The 21793-nt window shown below is 37.3% G+C and overlaps 1 protein-coding gene and 1 non-coding gene across 3 annotated transcripts; both read left to right on the top strand.

Annotated features, from left to right (window-relative positions):
- The first annotated feature begins 247 nt into the window (after positions 1 to 247).
- LOC105060994 (protein TIC 21, chloroplastic) lies at positions 248 to 20119 on the top strand. Of its 2 annotated transcripts, none has more exons than XM_010944901.4 (4): positions 248 to 657; positions 9319 to 9591; positions 17156 to 17359; positions 19322 to 20119. In XM_010944901.4, the coding sequence occupies exons 1-4, from the start codon at positions 343 to 345 to the stop codon at positions 19433 to 19435; spliced, it is 906 nt and encodes a 301-aa protein (XP_010943203.2). In that variant the 5' UTR covers positions 248 to 342; the 3' UTR covers positions 19436 to 20119. The 2 variants fall into 2 exon arrangements, with proteins under 2 accessions (XP_010943203.2, XP_010943204.2); XM_010944902.4 differs by having other exon boundaries at positions 252 to 657; positions 9334 to 9591.
- On the top strand, positions 5568 to 5673 carry LOC140855120 (small nucleolar RNA R71). The gene has a single exon (XR_012138150.1). It is a non-coding gene; the product is annotated as a small nucleolar RNA R71 (small nucleolar RNA).
- Positions 20120 to 21793: the final 1674 nt, after the last annotated feature.

Raw genomic sequence — 21793 nt, 5'->3', positions numbered from 1 at the left:
TATTAAATTTTAATTTTAAGGCGTATTTCAAACACCCCGTCTAAACCTGTTAGGACTCTAATGTCTATGGATATACAAAATTAATAAAAAAAGAAAAAAATTAAAAGATAAAATTTTTTGATTTTTTTCTTAAATTTATTGATTCTTTTCAAGAATATAATAATAAAATAATTTTTTTTATTTTTAATCAAAAAAATTGTTAACTTACGATATATATATAACGTCCGATGTTCTTTAGGAACTACCGAAAGGGTAGAGACAGGAGGGAGACTAATAAAAATAAAATACGGGACAGGCGGCGCAGCATTTGTGGGACAAAGCTCCACCCCGGAGCACCGCATAATGCAGGCGCTGCTGCTGCCTTCGCGGCCTGGGGTTCGATCCGCCGGGCTGCTGGTGGCCTCCTCTCCGCCGCATCCGCCGCGTCAATCTAAAACCCTTGTCACCGTCCCCCTTTCCCCCACCGTCGCCCCTCTCTTCCGTCGTCCCAGTCTCTCTTTCTCTCCTTCCAGAGTCCTCGCCCCATACTCTTTTTCCTTCTCTTTCGTCTCCGCCGCATCGCCAATCCACGAGCCTGCGAGCCGGACCGCGGCGCTCGCGGCCGCCACTTTCCCTTCTGCTGCCGATGATGAATCGGAGAGGGCAAAGCTCGCGCAGGTCCATTCTCTTTTCTTTCCCTTGCCGAGTCTTGATTTGTATCCCTCTTTCTCGATGGATACAATCGTTATGAGATTTTTTTGGTTTCGCTGGGAATAGATGATTTAGAAACTATGGGGTTCTTATTGCTTTATTTGTTGGATATGGCCATGAAAGGTTTCTCAAAATCCATGTGTTTAGAATGGGTAGGTGAAGTGAATGAGTATAAAATGGGTATGTTATAAATGAAGGAGGCAAGGAAGGATGAGCCCTTTTTTTTTTTTGTTATTCCAGCATGGAAACATAGGTCCAAATCATCCATTGAAATTGTCAATTTAATGATCTATTTTGGAGGAGAAGTAGGAATCTGTAATTGCATTCAGAATTATGGGATGAAGCCCCGGCTAGAAAAAGTATAAATAAGTAGTCGGACCCAAAACAAATAAATGAAACATAACTTTGGTGGAAGCTTGGTTGTAGCGATGGCTGCAGTAAGAGTTGATGGGTGGGAGATCACCCAAATGAGTATTTTGCAATAATCATAATTTATATGTGCAAAAGCACTGAATCAATTCATAGTATGTGTTCTTAAGGGATGAGATAGGTCAGGTAAAATGATGAAGTTGTAAATATAGTTGAGGAATAGAGGATGATTCTATAAAATGAAAGCTGAGAAATTGTGCTAAAACTAGAGGGACTAAGTTACATTAGAGGACGGTTCATGATGCATAGTCGTTGATAGCATCAAAAATAACTCTACTCATTACGTAGGTAGAATGAGTCGAGATCGTATCCTCAGGGACCTTGGGCTAAGTTGAGATTGCAAAATAAAAGAAAGAAGCGTTGTTTTTGATTTAAAAATAAATTATCTTAAAATTGATGTTATTAGAAAATAAAGAGCTCAGGAGTTTTGAATTAATTTTGCACTAGCAGAGTTGTATCTTTTTTTTATTAATTAAATATATGCGATTAATTTTAGGAAAAATACCTATCTTTCCTCGACACGCTCCGTATCCGTAGATCACGGCGCGTCTCCAGAAAGTACTAGGTAAACAACTCTTCTTTCCTCGGCACGCATCCGTAGATCACGGCGCGTCTTCGGAAAGTAAAAGTTGTTCCTAATATTAATCTAACAAGAAAGCATAAACAAAAGCATATGAAAGGGAGCAAATAAAGAACTCATGACGATTTAAATAAAAAGCATAATCTTTATTGCATATAAAGAAATACAGGAAAGTTTAGAACATTAAACCATCTCTGTGTCGTTACAAAATTTCTTCTCCACTCCCGAGACTGCTAGCCTAGCTGCTCATGAAGTAGTTCCTTTCTATTTCTCTATGCAAAGCTTTAGAAGAATTTCTGGGCTCCCCCTCCAATGGGAGTACAAAAGTCTTTTTATAGGTGTTAGGAGGGAGGAGTTTTACATAATTTTCCGATATGGGACTAAAAAAAATACAAATCTTTCCTCTTAAAATATTTCTAAATATTATTTTTTTTTCTTTAATAAGCATCTGTTCGACCGCCATCAAAAACTTCCTGCGAACCCGTCTGCCGCGCGCTCGCTCGCCGGGCGCCCACACCCGCGTCCGGCCCGCGTCCACGCGCTCACGCGCGCGCACTCGCGCGCCCACTCGCGCACCCAGGAGTATTCCACGTGAAACAACTTTTTTGTATTCCAAAAAGAAACTTTTGTTTCTTCACAATGACATCTATATCCTTTTGGATTCCTTGCATAGTATCTTCATTTTCTATAATACCATATACATCCTTCTTTTATTTTAATTTTATTTTAAGTCCAAATTTTTTCAAACTTGAGTCTTTTTGATCTATGAATAGGACTCTTTGTATCGACGATCATCTTTCCTGTAAAACATAAAAAGAAGCATCAAATTCTTAATAAATAAAATATAATTTTTTACTTTAAATGACTTAAATTAACTGTTTATCACACCCCCCAACTTGAATTTTGCTCGTCTTCGAGTAAAATAGATATATCAGCATTGTGTACCGACTCGGTCTTGAATCAAAAATTAGGTTAGGCATCCCAAAAGGTAGATGATACCTGGTCAAACCATTAAAGAGATATTTCATTGGATTATCAATTTGATCCAATTAGTGGCTGAGTATTAACTAAAGAAATTTCAAGAGCTTTTCTTTCACCAACTCCCCACTTTACTCTTTAAATCCTCTAACTTAATGGGAGAGAGGTTTATTATCTTCTTGCAATTTAGTCCCCTTATTATCCATTTTTTTTTTTTTTAACATTGTCCACCTTTTTACGCGAACCACAACGCTTACTTTGGCGAAAGGGCCTGGTTACTCAGTAGGAAACCAATATATATATATATTTTTAAGTAAATTTTAAGAAGAATTTTTGCATATCTCGACCTTTCCACCCAATCTCTCATGAAGCAGATTCTTTATTGAGATCAGTAAGAAGAGGGTTGTAGAATCACTCCTAAAATTTGGTCTAGTCTAAACCCTACCATTCATTGGGTTTTCTTAATAATTTATTCCTCATTTTCTCTAAAATTATCTTGACCGTTAATCATTCATTGTTTAGGATGCCTAATTGATTCTTAATCAAAATAAAATTCGGATACACAAAACTAATTATTTGACCATACTCGAGGATTTGATTAATTTTCTTCCCCCCCAACTTAATCTACATTGTCCTCAATGGAGTAGGAAAGCAAAGAAAATAAAAGGAGAGAGTGCACCTGGGATAATTTTACTTCGAAAGTTGAAGATAGCTTCATTGATTAATAGGCTCTTGTTCTAAATTCCTGCAGCTGCAGTAAAGTAAAAAAAATATGAAATCGTTGGGTTGCCTCCCAACAAGCGCTAAGTTTTAGGTCTTCAGTCAGACGTCAAGTTTATTGACAGACTCTTCCATACAGAGTAGTCCTTTATTCTTAAAAAAAATGAAGATCAGTTAAAACAAAATAAAAAAATTTGGGTTGCCTCCCAAAAAGCGTTAAGTTTAACGTCTTCAGCCAGACGTCATATGCAATAAAACCAACAAAAGGTGGGCAATGGCTCATACTTGATTGTCCATGGAGGAGTGGTTTTATCGTGTGGTGTATCCAACAAGGTGTTAACTTCTTTCATATATCCCTCAAAGTCATACACTCCAAAGTGAGCCAAGCAAGTACCTAAGGGGTCTGGTGCTAGAATTGTGGGTGTTGCATCTTCTATAATGTCTTCTAGTGTATCTACTTCGAAGCAACTATCCATTGATGGTCCTTGGGAAGCACCAAACACATTCAGTCTCAGTTTCTTATTCCCAAACGATACGTCCATGACTCCTGTCCTACAATTAATGCATGCATTTACCGTAGCTAGGAAGGGTCGTCCTAAGATAATGAAAATTTGTCTGGGGTTGCCACTTAGTTCCATGTCGAGAACCAGAAAATCAACTGGAAAGTAAAACTCATCTACCTTGACCAAGACATCCTCAAGCATTCCACGTGATTCTTTAATTGATCTGTCGGCTAACTGCAGTGTGACTGATGTGGGTTTCAGTTCTCCGAATCCAAAAAGTTCATACACCGAACTAGGTAAAAGATTCACACTTGCCCCTAAATCCAGAAGAGCTTTTTCAATGTGATAATCTCCTATAACACAGGAAATGATGGGGGCTCTTGGGTCCTTAAGCTTTGGAGGAGTGGCATGCTGGAAGATAGAACTAGCCTGTTCAGTGAGGCGTATTTTCTTTGAAATTTGTGATCTAGATTTACGTTTTTGGGTACACAAATCCTTCAAAAATTTGACATAAGTAGGGACCTGTTTGATTGCGTCTAGAAGGGGAAGATTAATTTGGATTTGCTTAAACAATTCCAACATCTCATCGAGTTTTTCTCCCTTCTTATCTGCAGGAATAGGAGCTTTCAAGGCATCCGGAAATGGGGCTTTAGGCAAGTAAGATGATTCCGGTGCAGTTGGTTCCTTCTCTATTTTCAGGTCCTCTTTGTTCTTGGGTGATTTGGATTCGGTTAGAGGTTTAGTGTCGGTCTCATTGGTTTTACTAGTGTGTTCAATGACCTTCCCACTTCTCAGAGTCATGATTGATTTGGCATGTTCAGAAAAAGCTTCTGGGGTATTAGAACTCTCAATCACAAATTGTCCTCTTGGGTTGCTCTCGGGTTGGCTAGATAATTTTCCTCCTTCCCTCCTACTGAATACAGTCTCTAGTTGACCTATTTGGGTCTCTAGCTTAGCAATGGATTGTGTGTGGGAGTTAAGGATCTGAGTGTTGACTTCTAATCGTTCTAGTGCTTTCAGAAATTTTTTCTCAAAAGCTGAGCTGTGACCAGTAGTAGACGGTTGAGGAGCATTTTAAAATTGATGGTATGGTCCATGCCTATATGTTGGATCCTGATATTGAGGTCGAGGTGCGGCAGGACCAACCACTGGTTGTGGTCTCCAAGAAAAATTTGGACGGTTTCTCCAGCCGGGGTTATAAATGCTTGAATATGGATCGTTTTCTGGTCTGCGAGCTTGTTGGACTTGAGCTTGCTGAACCTGCTCGTGCACAAACTCAGGAAATTGAGGTGCAGCTGGGCATTCACTAACAAAATGGTTCGGACTTGCACACAATGTACAAACTTCTTGGATTTGGTTAGGTGGAATCGGGGATTGTCCAGTATTTAGAAGACGATCTAATTTTTGGGACAGTTCATCTACCTTATGATGGATATCTATGGCATTTCCTACTTCATATATTCCACCTCTCTTTGGGTTTAACATGGGTTTATCTCTAATAGAGGCAGACATATGATGTAATAAATTTTCACTTAAAATTTCAAACAGTTGCCATGCCTCATCCTCACTTTTCAGCATGAATGTCCCACCGCATGATGCATCGACCATTTGTCGATGTCTTTCCGATAGCCCATCATAAAAATATTGGATTAACTGCCACTTGGGTACAGCATGGTGGGGACATTTTCTAATAAGGTCCTTTAATCTCTCCCATGTTTCATGAAACATTTCTCCATCTAATTGGGAAAAACTAGTTATGGCTTTCCTTATTTGATTAGTTTTTCCTATGGAAAAATATTTCTTGAGAAACTCTCCTTGCAGCTGGTCCCAGGTTGATATAGTCATGGAATCCAAAGTATGTAGCCAGTATTTGACTTTGTCCTTAAGTGAAAAAGAGAATAATTTTAACCTAAGAGCATCATCGAAGAAGTTGTGAATTTTGACAGTTGAACATATCTCAAGAAATTCTTCAAGATGTTTATAAGGGTCCTCATTACTAAGTCCATAAAATGAAGGTAACATTTGGATTATACTGGACTTAATTTCATATTGAGTGGCCTCCACAGGGGGCACTTGAATACAAGGTGAGTAGGTATATGTGGAAGGAGTAAAGTACTCCTTCAATTGCTTGGGTGGATCATTCTCCTGATTTCGGTCTATATTTTTACGTCTGTTGGCTCTAAAGGTTCTTTCTATTTCTGGATTAAAAGGTTGGATTTCTGGTCGTAACGATCTACGGCCAAGCATACACCTTACAATTATACTGTAGAGCAAACACAGAAATTTTTTTTTTTATAATATATATTTTTATAATAAAGTGAGAAAAGAATGAAGAAAATCTAAAGAGAAGAACCTAAGAATCTTAAATCTATGAAAAGGAAGAAATTAGTAATGTTTAGATGTTAATTGCAATCAATTTAAACAATCATAGACTCTCTATCCTAAGGTTAACTTAGATCTAGACAGCTCCTAACTTCCAAGACCGCCTTTGAGCACTCCAAGCTCAAGACTGACTAACTGACTCGGCCAGGTAAGCGTAAGATGTGGGAGGTTCCCTGCTTGTTGCTTTCCTTAGACACCAACTGAGTTGGCCAAGTCAGTCAACGAAATCAATTGAAAATCACTTTTTTTAACCACTTGCCTTAGACACCGAGCAATTAACCAATCCGCACTCGGTTCAACTCTAGAGCTTTCTTATCCTATTGAGCTCGAAATTCTTAGGGCTGACGTCTAGTTGATTTTAGATTAAGGTCTAGGTTATGCAAATGTAAGGGAGTGATTTGTGGGCCAAGGAAGGGTGATCAAATCCATACCTTATCTGATTAATGGGTTATTGCCCTTAAGATTAATTATGGAGATGAGATGCAAAGAAACAAGGTGTCCAATCAAATTAGAAATTTTTATATTTGAGGTTACGCTATTTTAGTTAAGTGTTATGAAATATCAGTGGCTTTTTTTTCAACCGTACCAAGGTCCCCGACAACGGCGCCAAAATTTGATGCGTAGTCGTTGATAGCACCAAAAATAACTCTACTCACTACGTAGGTAGGATGAGTCGAGATCGTATCCTCAGGGACCTTGGGCTAAGTTGAGATTGCAAAATAAAAGAAAGAAGCGTTGTTTTTGATTTAGAAAATAAATTATCTTAAAATTGATGTTATTAGAAAATAAAGAGCTCAGGAGTTTTGAATTAATTTTGCACTAGCAGAGTTGTATCTCTTTTTTTTTAATTAAATAGATGCGATTAATCTTAGGAAAAATACCTATCTTTCCTCGGCACGCTCCGTATCCGTAGATCACGGCGCGTCTCCGGAAAGTACTAGGTAAACAACTCTTCTTTCCTTGGCACGTCCCGTATCCGTAGATCACGGCGCGTCTCCGGAAAGTAAAAGTTGTTCCTAATATTAATCTAACAAGAAAGCATAAATAAAAGCATATGAAAGGGAGCAAATAAAGAACTCATGACGATTTAAATAAAAAGCATAATCTTTATTGCATATAAAGAAATACAGGAAAGTTTAGAACAATAAATCATCTCTGTGTCGTTACAAAATTTCTTCTCCACTCCCGAGACTACTAGCCTAGCTGTTCATGAAGTAGTCCCTTTCTATTCCTCTATGCAAAGCTCTAGAAGAATTTCTGGGCTCCCCCTTCAATGGGAGTACAAAAGTCTTTTTATAGGTGTTAGGAGGGAGGAGTTTTACATGATTTTCCGATATGGGACTAAAGAAAATACAAATCTTTCCTCTCAAAATATTTCTAAATATTAATTTTTTTTCTTTAATAAGCATCTGTTCGACCGCCATCAAAAACTTCCTGCGAACCCGTCTGCCGCGCGCCCGCTTGCCGCGCGCCCACACCCGCGTTCGCCCCGCATCCACGCGCTCACGCGCGCGCACTCGCGCGCCCAGGAGTATTCCACGTGAAACAACTTTTTTGTATTCCAAAAAGAAACATTTGTTTCTTCACAATGACATCTATATCCTTTTGGATTTCTTGCATAGTATCTTCATTTTCTATAATACCATATACATCCTTCTTTTATTTTAATTTTATTTTAAGTCCAAATTTTTTCAAACTTGAGTCTTTTTGATCTATGAATAGGATTTTTTGTATCGGCGATCATCTTTCCTGTAAAACATAAAAAGAAGCATCAAATTCTTAATAAATAAAATAAATTAAATATAATTTTTTACTTTAAATGACTTAAATTAAGTGTTTATCAATTCCGAGTAGAAATGATAGAGGGAAAAATAAATTTCTTTGAAATGGTTTTGCCATGTGCGGCAAATGTAGGCTACGGACATAATACATCTTGATAAAGTGGGTTTCCTGAACACAATCCATGTTAGTTAGGGAAAGCTGATATCTGTTGGGAACTTAGAGTATTTGGTTGCAGAAAACAAGAATCATGTCGTAGAGTGACAAAACCACTCAACGTATATAATTATCATTATCACTTGATCAGGTAAGATATTACTTTCAGGGGAAAAACTCGAGTATGACAAATCAGACTACTTCTATTTCATGTCAAATGTGTTAAGTGCTCGCAAAGGATTGAGCCCATCCTGATCTGTGATGGACCAGTGCCAATACTCCACACTGGGTTGGTGTCTTGTGCCTGGTGTGCTGATACAACCCATGCCAGATTAACACAGGTTAATACAGCTTGGTACTGAGCCAAAAATATTTGTTTATTTGTATGTTTGTTTGTTTGTTTTGGCATGGCATAGCACAACATGTGCCTTGCCGGCCACTTACCACCATGCCTCGTACCAGGCTGCCAACTGCACTTAAATTGTTGAGACACACACAAATAATAGAAAACCAAATTCCAATCCTGCTGAGTGATACATATCTGATATAACATGGTGGAATTCCATTAAACCTTTTGACATCTTTTTGTGATTTGGTTCTAATGACATTTAGCATGGCTAAACACATTATACACGGAAATAATGGGTAGGCTCATACATGGTCAACTAGCACAGATGGTGGAGATTCTAAGATTCGCAAATTTCTATAGAAACTTTATATCAGAATGGTGGAGTGGAGTTAAGAGGTTGAATCACAAGCTGGTTATACTCTGACAGGTTGATTGAGAGTCAGCATAGATGGGCATGGTATGCCTACCATCTAATTCCTAGCTGGCATGAGCATGACCAGTAAAACCCCTGTGCTTTCTTTTCGGTGCCCTTAAGGGAAACTACATTTGCTACATGACAATTATTATATGTGTTTATCTAGGAGAGTTTTTTTTCCCTTTTCAGGATGCCATGTATTTGTCATGATTCCAATCATCTATATGGCTTGGAGCCTCTAAATTGAAATCAGTGGTAATGTGGTTCTTTTGAGTCAGCTGGTTGCTGTTTATTGTCTCATCCACCAACCTTTGTTCATTGTTTTAACTCAAATCAGTGGCCAAATGAGCAGGTCTCCAAGAGGTTAGAGAGCACTGCTAGATATTTCAAGCGGTTGGGAAGTGCAGGATTTTGGGGGCAACTTGTGTGCACTGTTGTGGCAGCTGTAATTTTATCATTCTCTGCAGTTGTTACTGGGAAGGTCACATCATCAGTTACATTTTATACGACTGCTGGTGGTATTGCAGCAGCATTTGTGTCAGTCTTTTGGTCATTTGGTTACATTCGGCTATCAGAAAGACTTAGAAGAACAGCTAATGAGCCTGCAAAGGTGATAAATCCCAACCCCCGCCTTTTTACATGCATACATATATACACACATGTATTTATACATATACGTACACAAACTGAAAGCCTTCTAATTCAAGTTTACTGCAAAAAGAGGAAATTAGAATAACTCCTGTTCAGGACATGCTACTACCAATGCTTAATCTTTGAACAACAACAGTGTTGCTTGAGTCTGAAGCATTAAATTTCTGCAAGAGGGATCAACAAAGATCAGACACAAAGCCAGATGTAGACATGTATAATGGAATTATGTCCCATGCAAAGATCATATGTGGTATATGTGTCTTTGTTTTATTTACATATAGGATATAGTTATGCACATATGTTTCTTTATCATTTGTCAGATCAAAGATGATGTGATATCTTGAACAACAAGAACTGCTTTGCACATTCTTATATATTTTAAAGCAATATTTAACCTGACTAGTTGCAAATTCAATTATTGAATAGTGTGAAATAGCAGGGAAAGATTAAAGTGAGATGAGATTAGAGGAGTGAGATTTCATGTATATCATTTGAAGTGGCACAGTAATTGGGTGTGGGAGAAATACTTGGGGGTCACAATCACAATCACAATCATCTAGCCTTTTTCCAACTATTTGGGATTGGCTTTATGGATTTTCATTTGCCAAGTATTCCTATCTAGGATCATATCTAATATTATTCCAATTTTTTTTGTAACTTTCTCACAACTTACATCCATGTTAACTTAGGTCTTCCCCTTCTTTTCTTACAACCTTCAACACCAACTAAAGTACCTCTCCTTATAGGAGCCTCCTCAGATTGTTATTGCACATGTCCACACCATCTCGATCAAATTTTTATCGTTTTTCCCTTAATTTGTGAAACTCCTATAGCTCTTCTAATATAAAAATTTCTTAATCTATTCTTTCTAGTTTTACCATACATCCATCTTAACATTTTCATTTCCATTTTACTTAATTTATTTGCATATACCTTCTTTATTGCTCACCACTCTGAGCCATACAATATTACATGCCTTGCTATCATTCCATAAATCTTTTTCTAGTCTCCAAGGTATTCACCTTTCACATAGTATCGCGGATACACTCTTCCACTTCATCCAACCAGCTCTAATTCTATTATATATATCTTCATCTATCTTTCTATTATTTTGTATAATAGATCCCGAATCACAAAATTGGTTACTTTATGGTATTTCTTGTCTATCAATCTTGATTGATTTTGCATTTCAAATATTATGTCTTGGTTCTACTAATTTTTAAGCCCTTATCTTCTAAAGTCTCCTTCACAATTCCAACTTAACATTTAATTTAGTTTTTTCATCAATTCAATCAATACTATGTCATCCACAAATAACATACACCATGATACATTTACCTCAATATTGGACATGGGGTTATTCATAATTAATGCAAATAGATATGGGCTTAGTGTTGGTCCTTGATATAAGCCCATTGTGACTGGAAAAATACTTGTTGTGCCATAGTAGTTTGTAACATTTATTATTTCCCAGCATATATGTCCTCAAGCATCTTAATATACTGTTTATGTATACACTCCTTAAAGCCCATCAATCATTTTTCTTAGTACCCTATCATAAGCTTTTTCTAAATCAATAAAGAACATATGCAGACTTTCCCTTTTCTTTATATTTTTCTATCAATTATCTACGTAAAAGGATTTGTTGATCTTTCAAGTATAAATCCAAATTGGTTATATGTACCCTTCCCCATAATTTTATAGAGCAACCCATAAGCCTAATTCCTAGATAATTAGAACAATTTTGTACATGCATCTTCAATTTTTTAACTATGCATTACAATAGTTCTCCTACAATCATCTAGCATTTTCTTTGTTTTCATAATTCATTAAATTTGTTGGTAAAAGCCAATTTAATCCAATATCTCCCATAATTTTTCGAACCTCAATGGATATTTCATCCTATCCCAATGCTTTACCTCTTTGCATTCTTTTCAAAGCTATATCCACTTTGCTTTTATAATTTGTATGTATTATAACCTTGACTCCTCCTTGATTGTGCTTATTCATTAAAGATTTTTTAAATACTCATTCAATAAATTATCAAAATAATGCCTCCTTCTTTCTTTAACTTTCTTATCTTTAACTAATATCCTATTATCCTCACTTTTGATAAATCTAACTTGATTAAAATCTGTAGTTTCATTTCTTTAGGTTTAGCTATTTTGTCAATTTTTTTCTCACCTTCTTTTGACTACAACCTATCATATGCTACACATTTAACCTCACTTCCTATCCTTTTTGCATCTTTCGTAGCTTCTTTATATTTATGAATTCCTCAATATCTTTTATTTTTCTTGTTGTTTAAAGCAAATCTGTTTGCTTTAATTGCCACCTATATCTCATTATTCCGCTGTCAAGTTTCTTTATATTGTACCTTTCTCCCTCTGATTCTCCTAAAACATCTTTAGCTATCCTCTTAATGCCCATTTGGTCCTAGATTTTGCTTGGTTGAATCCTTAAATTCTAATTTTCCTCCAATAATTTATCTTGAAAAGCTATAATATTTCTCCTTTTAAATTCCACCATCTTATTTTTGGATATTTAATAATTTTTCTTTCTTTCCTTCTTTGACTTGATATACACTTCTAGAACTAGTAACTAATGTTGTATGACTAAACTCTTCTGGTGTCATCTTATAATCCTTACATGTTGATCTTTCTCTTCTCTTAATGAAAAAGGAGTCTATTTGTGGTAAATTTAATCCGCTCTTAAAGGTTATTAAGTGCCTATCTTTCATCTTAAAATATGTATTTTCAAAATTATAAGCTATTGCAAATTCAAGCAGCAATACTTGGGAATATAAAATAGAAACAATTTCAGGACCATTTAATGATCCCTGCTTCTAGGTGGAATTTTAACCCTAGGATGACATTTGTTTTGATTGAGAGATTTGGATGCCTCATAAATGATGAGCACCATAACTCTTACATAAGTATGTTTTCTTGAGCGAGTATGTATTCTTCTAGTTCAAATTGTACTCTTGGTTTAGGATTTGTGACTTTATAGTAGTACAAATCATTAGCCGAAATAGTTGTGCACAATCCATGAAGAGTCTCAACTCCCTTGCTTAGTTGAGTGATTTGTGAAATGTTGAAAGGCAAGGTATATATTGGCATCATATATCTCATAGCGAAATGGTGCAACACAAGTTCCTCTTGTTGTTGTTGTTGTGGTCTGTGGGGGGGCGGGGTTGGTTCTTCTACTTTTTTCTTAATTTCTAAATCAATTATGACCATGTCCGTCCATTTGGTTATCTAGTTGATTTTTGGATATAATATGTATCTGGTGCTTTCCTCTTTATATGCAATCTAAACTTGCCATCTGAGTGTATGCATTGAGAGCTTGCTCTCCTGATAATCTTTCATATAGTCTAATACGTGTATGTTTTCATTTTCATTTAACCCAATTGTATGGACAATTTTGAGTGTTAGTGACCTTAACATGTAGAACACATTGTTATTATTATTATTTTGTACAAGGTGTTGGAATATTATTATATTTGGAAAGTTATATTTGGAAAGCATGACAATTCCTCCATTGGATATTTGGAAAGCATGATAATTTTTTCATAGGAAAGTATATCAATTTCTCCATCAACTCCACCATCCTTGATTTTGTATCATTTGAATCTTTTCTTTATTTGTTTCCCACAATCATGGGATTATATCTTTTTTTTATTTGTTTTCCACAATCATGAGATTTTGTGAGGATCTTGGTGTATCATATATATTTGTAAATGATGTAATAAATGAATAAGCTTCATCTTTTTCCATTTGACATGGTACAGAGCCTGGGATAGAAAACCCTAGCCGTCCTAACCTCTCCAGCGGTGCACTATCCCGCTGTGTCTCTCTCCACTAAAATCCAGCCTCTCCTGAGCATTATCTTATCCTTTCTCATGTGTAGGTCCTCCTTCATGACTCGATTTCCGCATGAACAGAAATTTTTCAGTTCTTTTATGCATGTCTCTCTTCGATTTGGAGCCTTTTTATTGTTGCTACTGTTCCTTGAGGTATTCATAGATTGTCCTTCAATCCAAGTCAATATATCGGTATCTTCGAACCCGTCTTCTTCGACAAAGCCAAGTATTTTCACTTCTACCTTTTTTGATTCACCCTTGGTCACCACAGAACAACTCTCTGGTCCCAATTATCTGTCTTGGGCGGCTGCTGTTCAATTATGGTTTAAAGGTCGAGGATATGAAGACCGCTTAATTAAGAAAGCTATAGATGTTTTTGCTACTGACCAGCCCACTTGGCAAAAGATTGATGCTTAACTGTGTAGTCTCTTGTGGTCCACTATTGACTGCAAACTTTTTTCTATATTCCGTCCTTATCAGACTTGCTATGATTTGTGGAAAAAGGCTAAAGCCTTATACACTAATGATATTCAACGTTTTTATACTATTGTTTCTGATATGTTACATCTCCAGAAACTTTATCAGGATATGCCTAGCTATATAGGCCAGATTCAAACTATAAAGGAGGAGCTTGCTGAACTATTGCCTATCACTACTGATACTGAAGCACAGGAGCAACAACGTGATAAGCTCTTTATGGTTCTTACTTTGGTTGGACTACCTCCCGATCTTGTCTCTATCCGTGATCAAATTCTGGCTAGCCCCATAGTACCCTCTGTGGAAGATGTCTTTGCACGTCTGCTACGCGTTTTCTCTCCATTTGTTTCTGACTCTGATGCTTCTCCCACTGACTCTTCTGTTTTTGTCTCACAATCTTTCGATCGGAACAGTCGTGGTGGAAGCAATGGCCGCGGAGGTAACCATCAGCGACCATAGTGCACTTATTGTCATAAGATTGGCCATACTCAAGATCGCTGTTTTAAACTGAATGGCCGGCCACCTCGTACTGTGAATGTTGTCCAGACCGATTCTATCTCCATTGTATCACTTTCAAAGGACACACCACCTCATATTATTTTCATTTCTGCTGCTGAGTATGATGTGTATCTTCAGTATCAGGCCACCAAGCAGTCTACTATTGCCTCTACTGCTCACATTGGTAATTTAATTGCTTGTCTCACTTATTCCTTCTCAGTGGACCATGGGTTCTCAATTCTGGTGCCTTTGATCATATTTCGGATAATAAATACCTTTTCTCCAACATTACTAGTTCTTCTTCTCTTTCTGTGGTTACTTGGCTAATGGCTCTAAAATCTTAGCTAAAGGTGTTGGTCGGGCTAGACCTCTTTCCTCTCTCATTGGATTCTGTACTTTATATCTCAAATTGTCCTTTTAATCTTATATCTGTCAGCAATTAATATGTTCTCTTAATTGCTCAGTCACATTTAGTAGTAACTCTGTCCTTGTGCAGGATCGGGGTACAGGACAGAGATTGGCGTCGGGTGTAAGTCACAGAGGCTGTACCACCTCACATTACTTGCATCACCAGTAGTCTGCACTTCTAATGCACCATCGTCTCTTATCCATATTCGTTTGGGGCATCCTAGTCTTTCAAAGGTTCAGAAGATGATTCTCCATCTCTCCTCTCTATCATCACTAGAATGTGAGTCATGTCAACTTGAAAAAAAAGCACGTGCTCCGTTTCCAAAGCATGTCAATAATCGGGCTGCGTCCCCATTTAATCTTGTTCATATTGACGTATGGGGTCCTAGTCGTGTCAGTTCTACTTTGAATTTTCAGTCCTTTGTGACATTTATTGATGTTTGCTCTCGTTGCATTTGGTTATTTTTAATAAAAAATTGTTCTAAGTTATTTTCAATATTTAAATCTTTTTGTGTTGAAGTTCATACTCAATTTGGTGTTCCAATTCGTACTTTACGTAGTGATAATGCACAAAAATATTTTTCCATCCCTTTTAATAGCTTCATGTCTTCATAGGGCATCCTTCATGAATCTTCATGTAGTCGTACTCAACAAAATGGAGTTGCTGAGCATAAAAACCGTCATCTCATTGAGACTGTCTGCACATTACTTTTACATAATAATATTCCTCTCGATTTGTAGGAAGATGCCGTGCTTACTGCCTGTTACCTGATTAACAGAATGCCTTCGTCAGTTTTATAGAATCAGATTTCACATTCTATTATGTTTCCTACCCATTCTCTTTATGCTCTTCCCCTTCGTGTGTTTGGCTGTACTTGTTTTGTTCGTAATTTAATCCTTGGACGGATAAACTTTCTGCCAAATTTCTCAAGTATGTGTTTTTGGGCTACTCTCATCTTCAAAAAGGATATCGATGTTACTCTCCAGACACAAATCATTACATTACCTCCATAAATATCACTTTCCATGAGAACACATCCTTTTTTGCATCTTCTCCTTTTAAGCATCCCATCATATCTGAGGTTCTTTCCGTTCCCTATATTAACTATCCCGAGGACACTCCGGCTCGCCCACTTCAAGTTTATCATCATCGTCCACGTTCTGACCTTCATGCAGGCCCGGTTGATGCTCCTACTGACTCACTCTTTGCTCAAACGCCTGTATCTACCACGGACCTACCTCCGATAGATAGTCTTCCCATTGCTATTCAAAAAGGTATTCACTCCACTCGTAATCCTCATCTTCTTTATAGCTTTTTGAGTTATCATCGTCAGTCTTCACCCTATTATGTCTTTGTATCCTCTTTATCTTCTGTTTTTGTCCCTAAAACTATTAGTGAGGCACTGGCTTATCCAGGATGGCGGCAGGCAATGGTTGATAAAATGGCGGCTTTGCATTCTAGTGGCATTTGGGAGCTGGTCTCCTTACCACCTGGTAAATCTACTGTTGATTGTCGTTGGGTTTACACGATAAAGGTTGGTCCTGATGGAATGATTGATCGACTTAATGCATGGTTGGTTGCCAAGGGCTATATCCAGATATTTGGCTTGGATTTGATGACACTTTTTCACCAGTGGCTAAGATTGCCTCCATTCGTCTTCTTCTCTCCATGGCTGCCATGAGATATGACCTGTGATGCTTTGCATAGTTCCAAAAAACACCTAAAATGGACAGTATGACCTTTACTGTACCATGCCAATGCTAAACCAGCACCAGCACGAATGCTAGGGCACCTAGATAGTTGTTCCACTATGTATTGGTCCATACATGTGTGTACCGGTGATACCATACCAGCTTTACCGGTTTGTATTGATGATTTTTCAATATTTCGGAATGTGCATGTTTTGGGACGTACTATTGGTATCAGTACTGAACCGATACGATACCATCCCAATGAAAAAATAATATGACAGTTCTCCACCGGTATTTAACACATTGATGCCTTTGCTATAAGGACATAAACATGGTCTAGAGCAAAGGTTAATTGTCTCATGGACTGATTTCATGTTAGTTTGGGAAATCATGCATAGATTGCTAGTTAATCAGTGCACTAGTTTATTTTTTTTTTATTTTTCTTTTATTAGTAAAGATGATCATTATGTGCAATAGTTCAACTTTACATATGAATAACTGACTTTAAGCATTTGCTATGAAATTCTTTTATTACCTTTTACTTATAATTAATTAAGCTTATAGAGTCATGCAACTTGTTTTCCAGGCTCCTCCACGTGCTGACGTGGTAAAAAGCTTAAAAAATGGTATAGTGCTAAATCTTTTAGGCATGGGTGCTGCAATTCTAGGTATGCAAGCAACTGTTGGGTTATTGGTTGCAAAGGCCCTTACATCATCAGTAATTCCATACTACCAGGGGATTTCCCCTGGCAAGAGTCCTGTTTTGGCTTTAGATATTTTCCTGGTGCAGGTATGCTGTTTTCTGTATGTTTTTTTTCATTCAATTACTGAGACCTCGAAAAATTGTTTTATCCATTTACTATATGCTGTTTTTCTTTTTGTTTGTTCATGCTTTTGACATCTGGACACCAAATTATGGATAATATATATGGGACCTGACAATTATACTTCATTGGATTGTGAGGTTGCTAACATATGGTCCTATGCCTGAATACCCAGATCTCTCGTGTAATGTAACACTTGAAATTCAGGCTCATTTTTGCTTAAAAGCTTACTGTTGGAGAAACTCATGCATGTCCATATATGGTATATACAACTAGATGTTTTTATGTGAGGTTGAACCTCTTCCTTTTGCGAAACCATATGTGATATTCTTTTCATACAGTTTTAGTATGTCTCATGAATATTCAGGTACTCAATATGTCTGTCCTTGCTTTAATTTCAGCATGTACAATACCAGGCCTACAGGGGGAAATAACCTCTAGGAACTGATTTCAGTGAAATGTGCATGTTAAGTTGCATGTTATTAGGAAGTGTGAAATATTACAAAAATGACATTCATTAACCACAAGAAATGATGCTATATTTACCTCCACCTAGATCCATATTTTGTGCTCTTTTATGGTCCTTGGTCACCTTGCATAAATGTCTGGCTTTCCAGTTTAATATTGGTTGTCCCAGTGATTATCTTCTATAAGCTAGGGCTTGCTGTGCTCATGAGACTCCATTTCTTTGTGAATCTTTTGGACTGATTATTCACCACAATAATGGGTAGCAATTCCATGTGTTTAAATTTAGTCTAGTGTGTAGACATGGTTAATATTAGTTCATGGATATCATAGACTTCCTTATTAATAGTGATAAATTGTTATCAAACACATTCTCATTTTAGTCAGATTCATATACTTGTGACTTGCTTTCTCCTGAAGATGGTAAGAAAAGTACAGTAGCTCTATGGGCCAGTAGCTCCATTGGCCCATAGAGGAAATCAGCCTCTCTGATTTTGGATGATATACATGCAGCATTGAGATGCACACCTACCACATAGCTGGAACAGTTCCATGTGCATCTCAAGGATACAGGTTATTTGTGATCAGTGGACCTCACCAGCACAATCAGAAAAAAGGGCAGAGTGTTTGTGCTAAAGCAGCAGGTGGACATACTAAAACCCAACTTTAATGTTATAAAGTATACACATAGTTAAGTAGGTAAGTGATGACTTAATTTTCTTGATTTAGGACTGAAAAGAGCTGCCTGTGTCCATGTTTTACTCATCATTCTTCAGGAAATTTTTATCTGGTCCCTTAGGAAACTTTTCACTCAGTGATCTTGGTGAGTAAGATTTTCTTAGAAATTTTATCACAAAATTCCCAGAAACCTGATATAACTCCTTTGTCTTTCAGTTACTGGCTATGAAACTAAAGTCAGATTTCCACAATCAACCATCAATAATCTTCATTCTCCAAAATATAATATTATTCTTCTTCTAATTAACTACTCTTTGTAGGTTACTATTCCCCATATCTGGAAATTAAGCACTAAATTAAGCACTTGTTATGGTAAGAATATCAAAATTATGATTGTTTAATCTACTCTGTCATAGTGAACATAGCCTTTATTATCTGTTATGAGCTCTTGTTATGGTGCTTTCAGATAAGGTCCAATGTTGTCACTGCATTTGCAAGGTTTTACTCCATTATTTTCATTTTTGTTCGTCCATGGTAATAAAAAGCATTGGGATTGCATGGTGATGCCAATATGCACGCTAAGTTCTACATACTAAGATTCAAGGGCCATCTCTTTTGCTTCTTAGAAGAATTTTTATCTAAAGATAAACATGCTTGTTGCATTAAGTTTTCTTAATGTCCATCTTTTATTACATCTAATGGTCTTCAATCATCTATATCTAATCCGATAAACCTATATACTCTTATTGAAAGTTGCCACTCAGATTGTTTGATTGGTTTTACAGGCTTCAGCCAACACTATACTTTCTCATTTCTTGGGACTTGTTTTCTCATTAGAACTGCTGCGATCAGTCACATTGCCACATGTGGAAGCTATTCCTGTTCCAAAACCTGCATAGCTTGCTTGTGAATATAATAAAATCTGTGTTGCTCCTGTAGCCGCCCTTGTTCCTTTTTCCTTGAAGTCTAGCCACTTTTGGTTGAACCTGTTATAAACAGAGTTGAACATTCAAGGGTACATGTTTCTGTATACAAAATATTTGCAATTGACCAAGGTGGGTTAGATCCAGAACAGTGTTCTGTTGTCTGAACTGAGGTAGAAGCCGTTATATCTGTAGTTTTGTTTCCCTTGCAATTTGACTGGCTGGACAAATGAAAGTCGTTCTGAGACGATCTACTGTAATAGGCACACAGCTGGCATTTCGTGAAATACTTTGCCGCTCCAGCCTAGCTTTGCAGACATGTGGTCCTCTATCTGTACTCATTGAAGCTTGATATAGAGGTAATGTTCCTGAGGACTACGAATGCTAGCAGCGGTTACCTACTTGTAACAAGCATGGCTTCTTATGAAAGAACCTTGTTGAGCTCCCTCGTCTTGCTTTATTGAAGTCTGCTTCACAGCCACCAGCTGCTAGTTGAGTTAGGCTACGAATATGCTTGTGAACAGTTTCAAATAGCTCTCATGTTTGTTTTGCTCTAATGACAGGCTCTCGTATTATCCAATTCTGAGAGTCATTTCCAGCCATGTGGCGTTGTAAAAATTGAGGGTGGTTCGACTTGAATGCATCTAACGCCTTCCTGCACCTTTAGTCCCTGATTTATGTGGGGCTATAGAAGATTGTCTTCCCAATAATATTCGGAGATCTTGATAAATTAAAGGATGCTTAAATTTTTGGATCATTTGCAAATGCTCGGGTACTTGCACCAAAGTGTCCTGAGTCATGCTTCTTGCTTTGTTAACTGCCGAATGAACCGTCCAAACAGGTATAGCACTGCTGTATCTGTAAATGGGATTGTAGTAGAGCAAAAAGGGACAGAAATGGTTAACGGGGCTAAGAAACGTTTAGCTTGCAGAAGGGAGATTGTTTGGCCGTCAGAAATCCGGACCGCAGCCGAGCATGCTAACTGGGAAATTGCAAGATGCCTGCACAAAAATCAGTGTTTTTTTCATCACCTTGTGCAGCAAATCATGCTAACAGGGAAATTACACAATGCCTGCACAAAAGCTGAGTGCTTCTCATCACCTTGGGAAGCAAATCAAGCAACTGGTTAAGAATCTCTCCTTAATGACCAAGATTGAGCAGATGCATTTCACTGCTTTACAATTTACCCAGCGACATAACTGAATTGTAAAAAAGAAATCATTTACTAATTCATCCAACATGTATCACCAATCCTAAGGTTGGAATTTGCGATCCAAGTGGCTTGTCTCATTATTCTCTTCCGCCAAAAAGGATGTGATACTCAAGTTAACAAGATACAGATTTTACATATATCTAATGAGTAATACATAAATCCTCCAAATCGTAGATAACAGGAGACAGTCATGATACCCGTGTAATTAATCTTGCTGTTCAACTAACCGAAACCATGTGGGTGATGTGTTGACAACTACATGTATAAAAGTTCATACATCGGGAAATCAGCAGAGAAGCCCCCTACAACATGTTGCAGTGAAAAAAAAAAAAAGTCCACAGAAAAATTTGGCACTCTTGGCTTACCATTCCTTGAGAACTTTCATTCTGTGGTTAAATTAATGGGTGCAGCCTTATGAGTGAGGGCCCATCGATTTTAATAAAGGTTGTCTGGATGACAGAAAAGTTTGACAATATCCATAATTACAGCTGTGACGTCCCTTGGATGTAAGCTCAATCAGACATGCCAATAGGTACCTGAGTTAACAATATATAACAAGAGTCAGAAACCAATAGGATGTGCTGTATCTCCCATGGAGCTGAAACATAAATGAAAAGAGAGGTCCAAAAGTTCAAAGAATGCAGAACCAGATATGTGAAAAAGGAAGAATTCAAGATAACATTAAGCATTCTGACCGACATCTCAAACATTTTTTATCATTGGGCCCTAGAACACAGCTTAGCCGTGGATGTTATAATCCGTTAGCAGAAAATTAATAAGCACATAATACAGTTTTGATAGATCAAGCATAAAATTAGGTTTTCCTATGCACATTACAGTATTACAGTCCAACTAAGTTTATTGGCAGGCATTTGACGCATTCATAAGAAAACCTACGACATACAGAGTAAAGATATCTGCTTGTAACGTCCATATACCTACATAACGTGCTGACCAGAAGTAACATAACAGCTAACCATGGTTTAAAGTTGAGCTGAAGCTCCGAATAATGTGCTGACCAGCATTAATATAACATGCTAGCCATGGTATAAACTTCAGCTAAGCTCAGAAAGTCTCACCAGAACATATATGACATACTCGCCACTTTTGGAGTTCCAACT

The sequence above is a fragment of the Elaeis guineensis genome, chromosome 1 (genome assembly GCF_000442705.2).
Source record: "Elaeis guineensis isolate ETL-2024a chromosome 1, EG11, whole genome shotgun sequence".
Lineage (NCBI taxonomy): Eukaryota > Viridiplantae > Streptophyta > Magnoliopsida > Arecales > Arecaceae > Elaeis > Elaeis guineensis.
The sequence above is the reverse complement of the archived record's forward strand: the minus strand, read 5'-3'. Positions and strand labels throughout refer to the sequence as shown.

Coding starts and splice junctions, on each gene's coding strand:
- LOC105060994 (XM_010944901.4), top strand. CDS start 343: ATGCAGGCGCTGCTGCTGCCTTCGCGGCCTGGGGTTCGATCCGCCGGG. Junction 9,592..17,155: donor CAGCTAATGAGCCTGCAAAG/GTGATAAATCCC, acceptor CTTGTTTTCCAG/GCTCCTCCACGTGCTGACGT. Junction 17,360..19,321: donor TAGATATTTTCCTGGTGCAG/GTATGCTGTTTT, acceptor TTGGTTTTACAG/GCTTCAGCCAACACTATACT.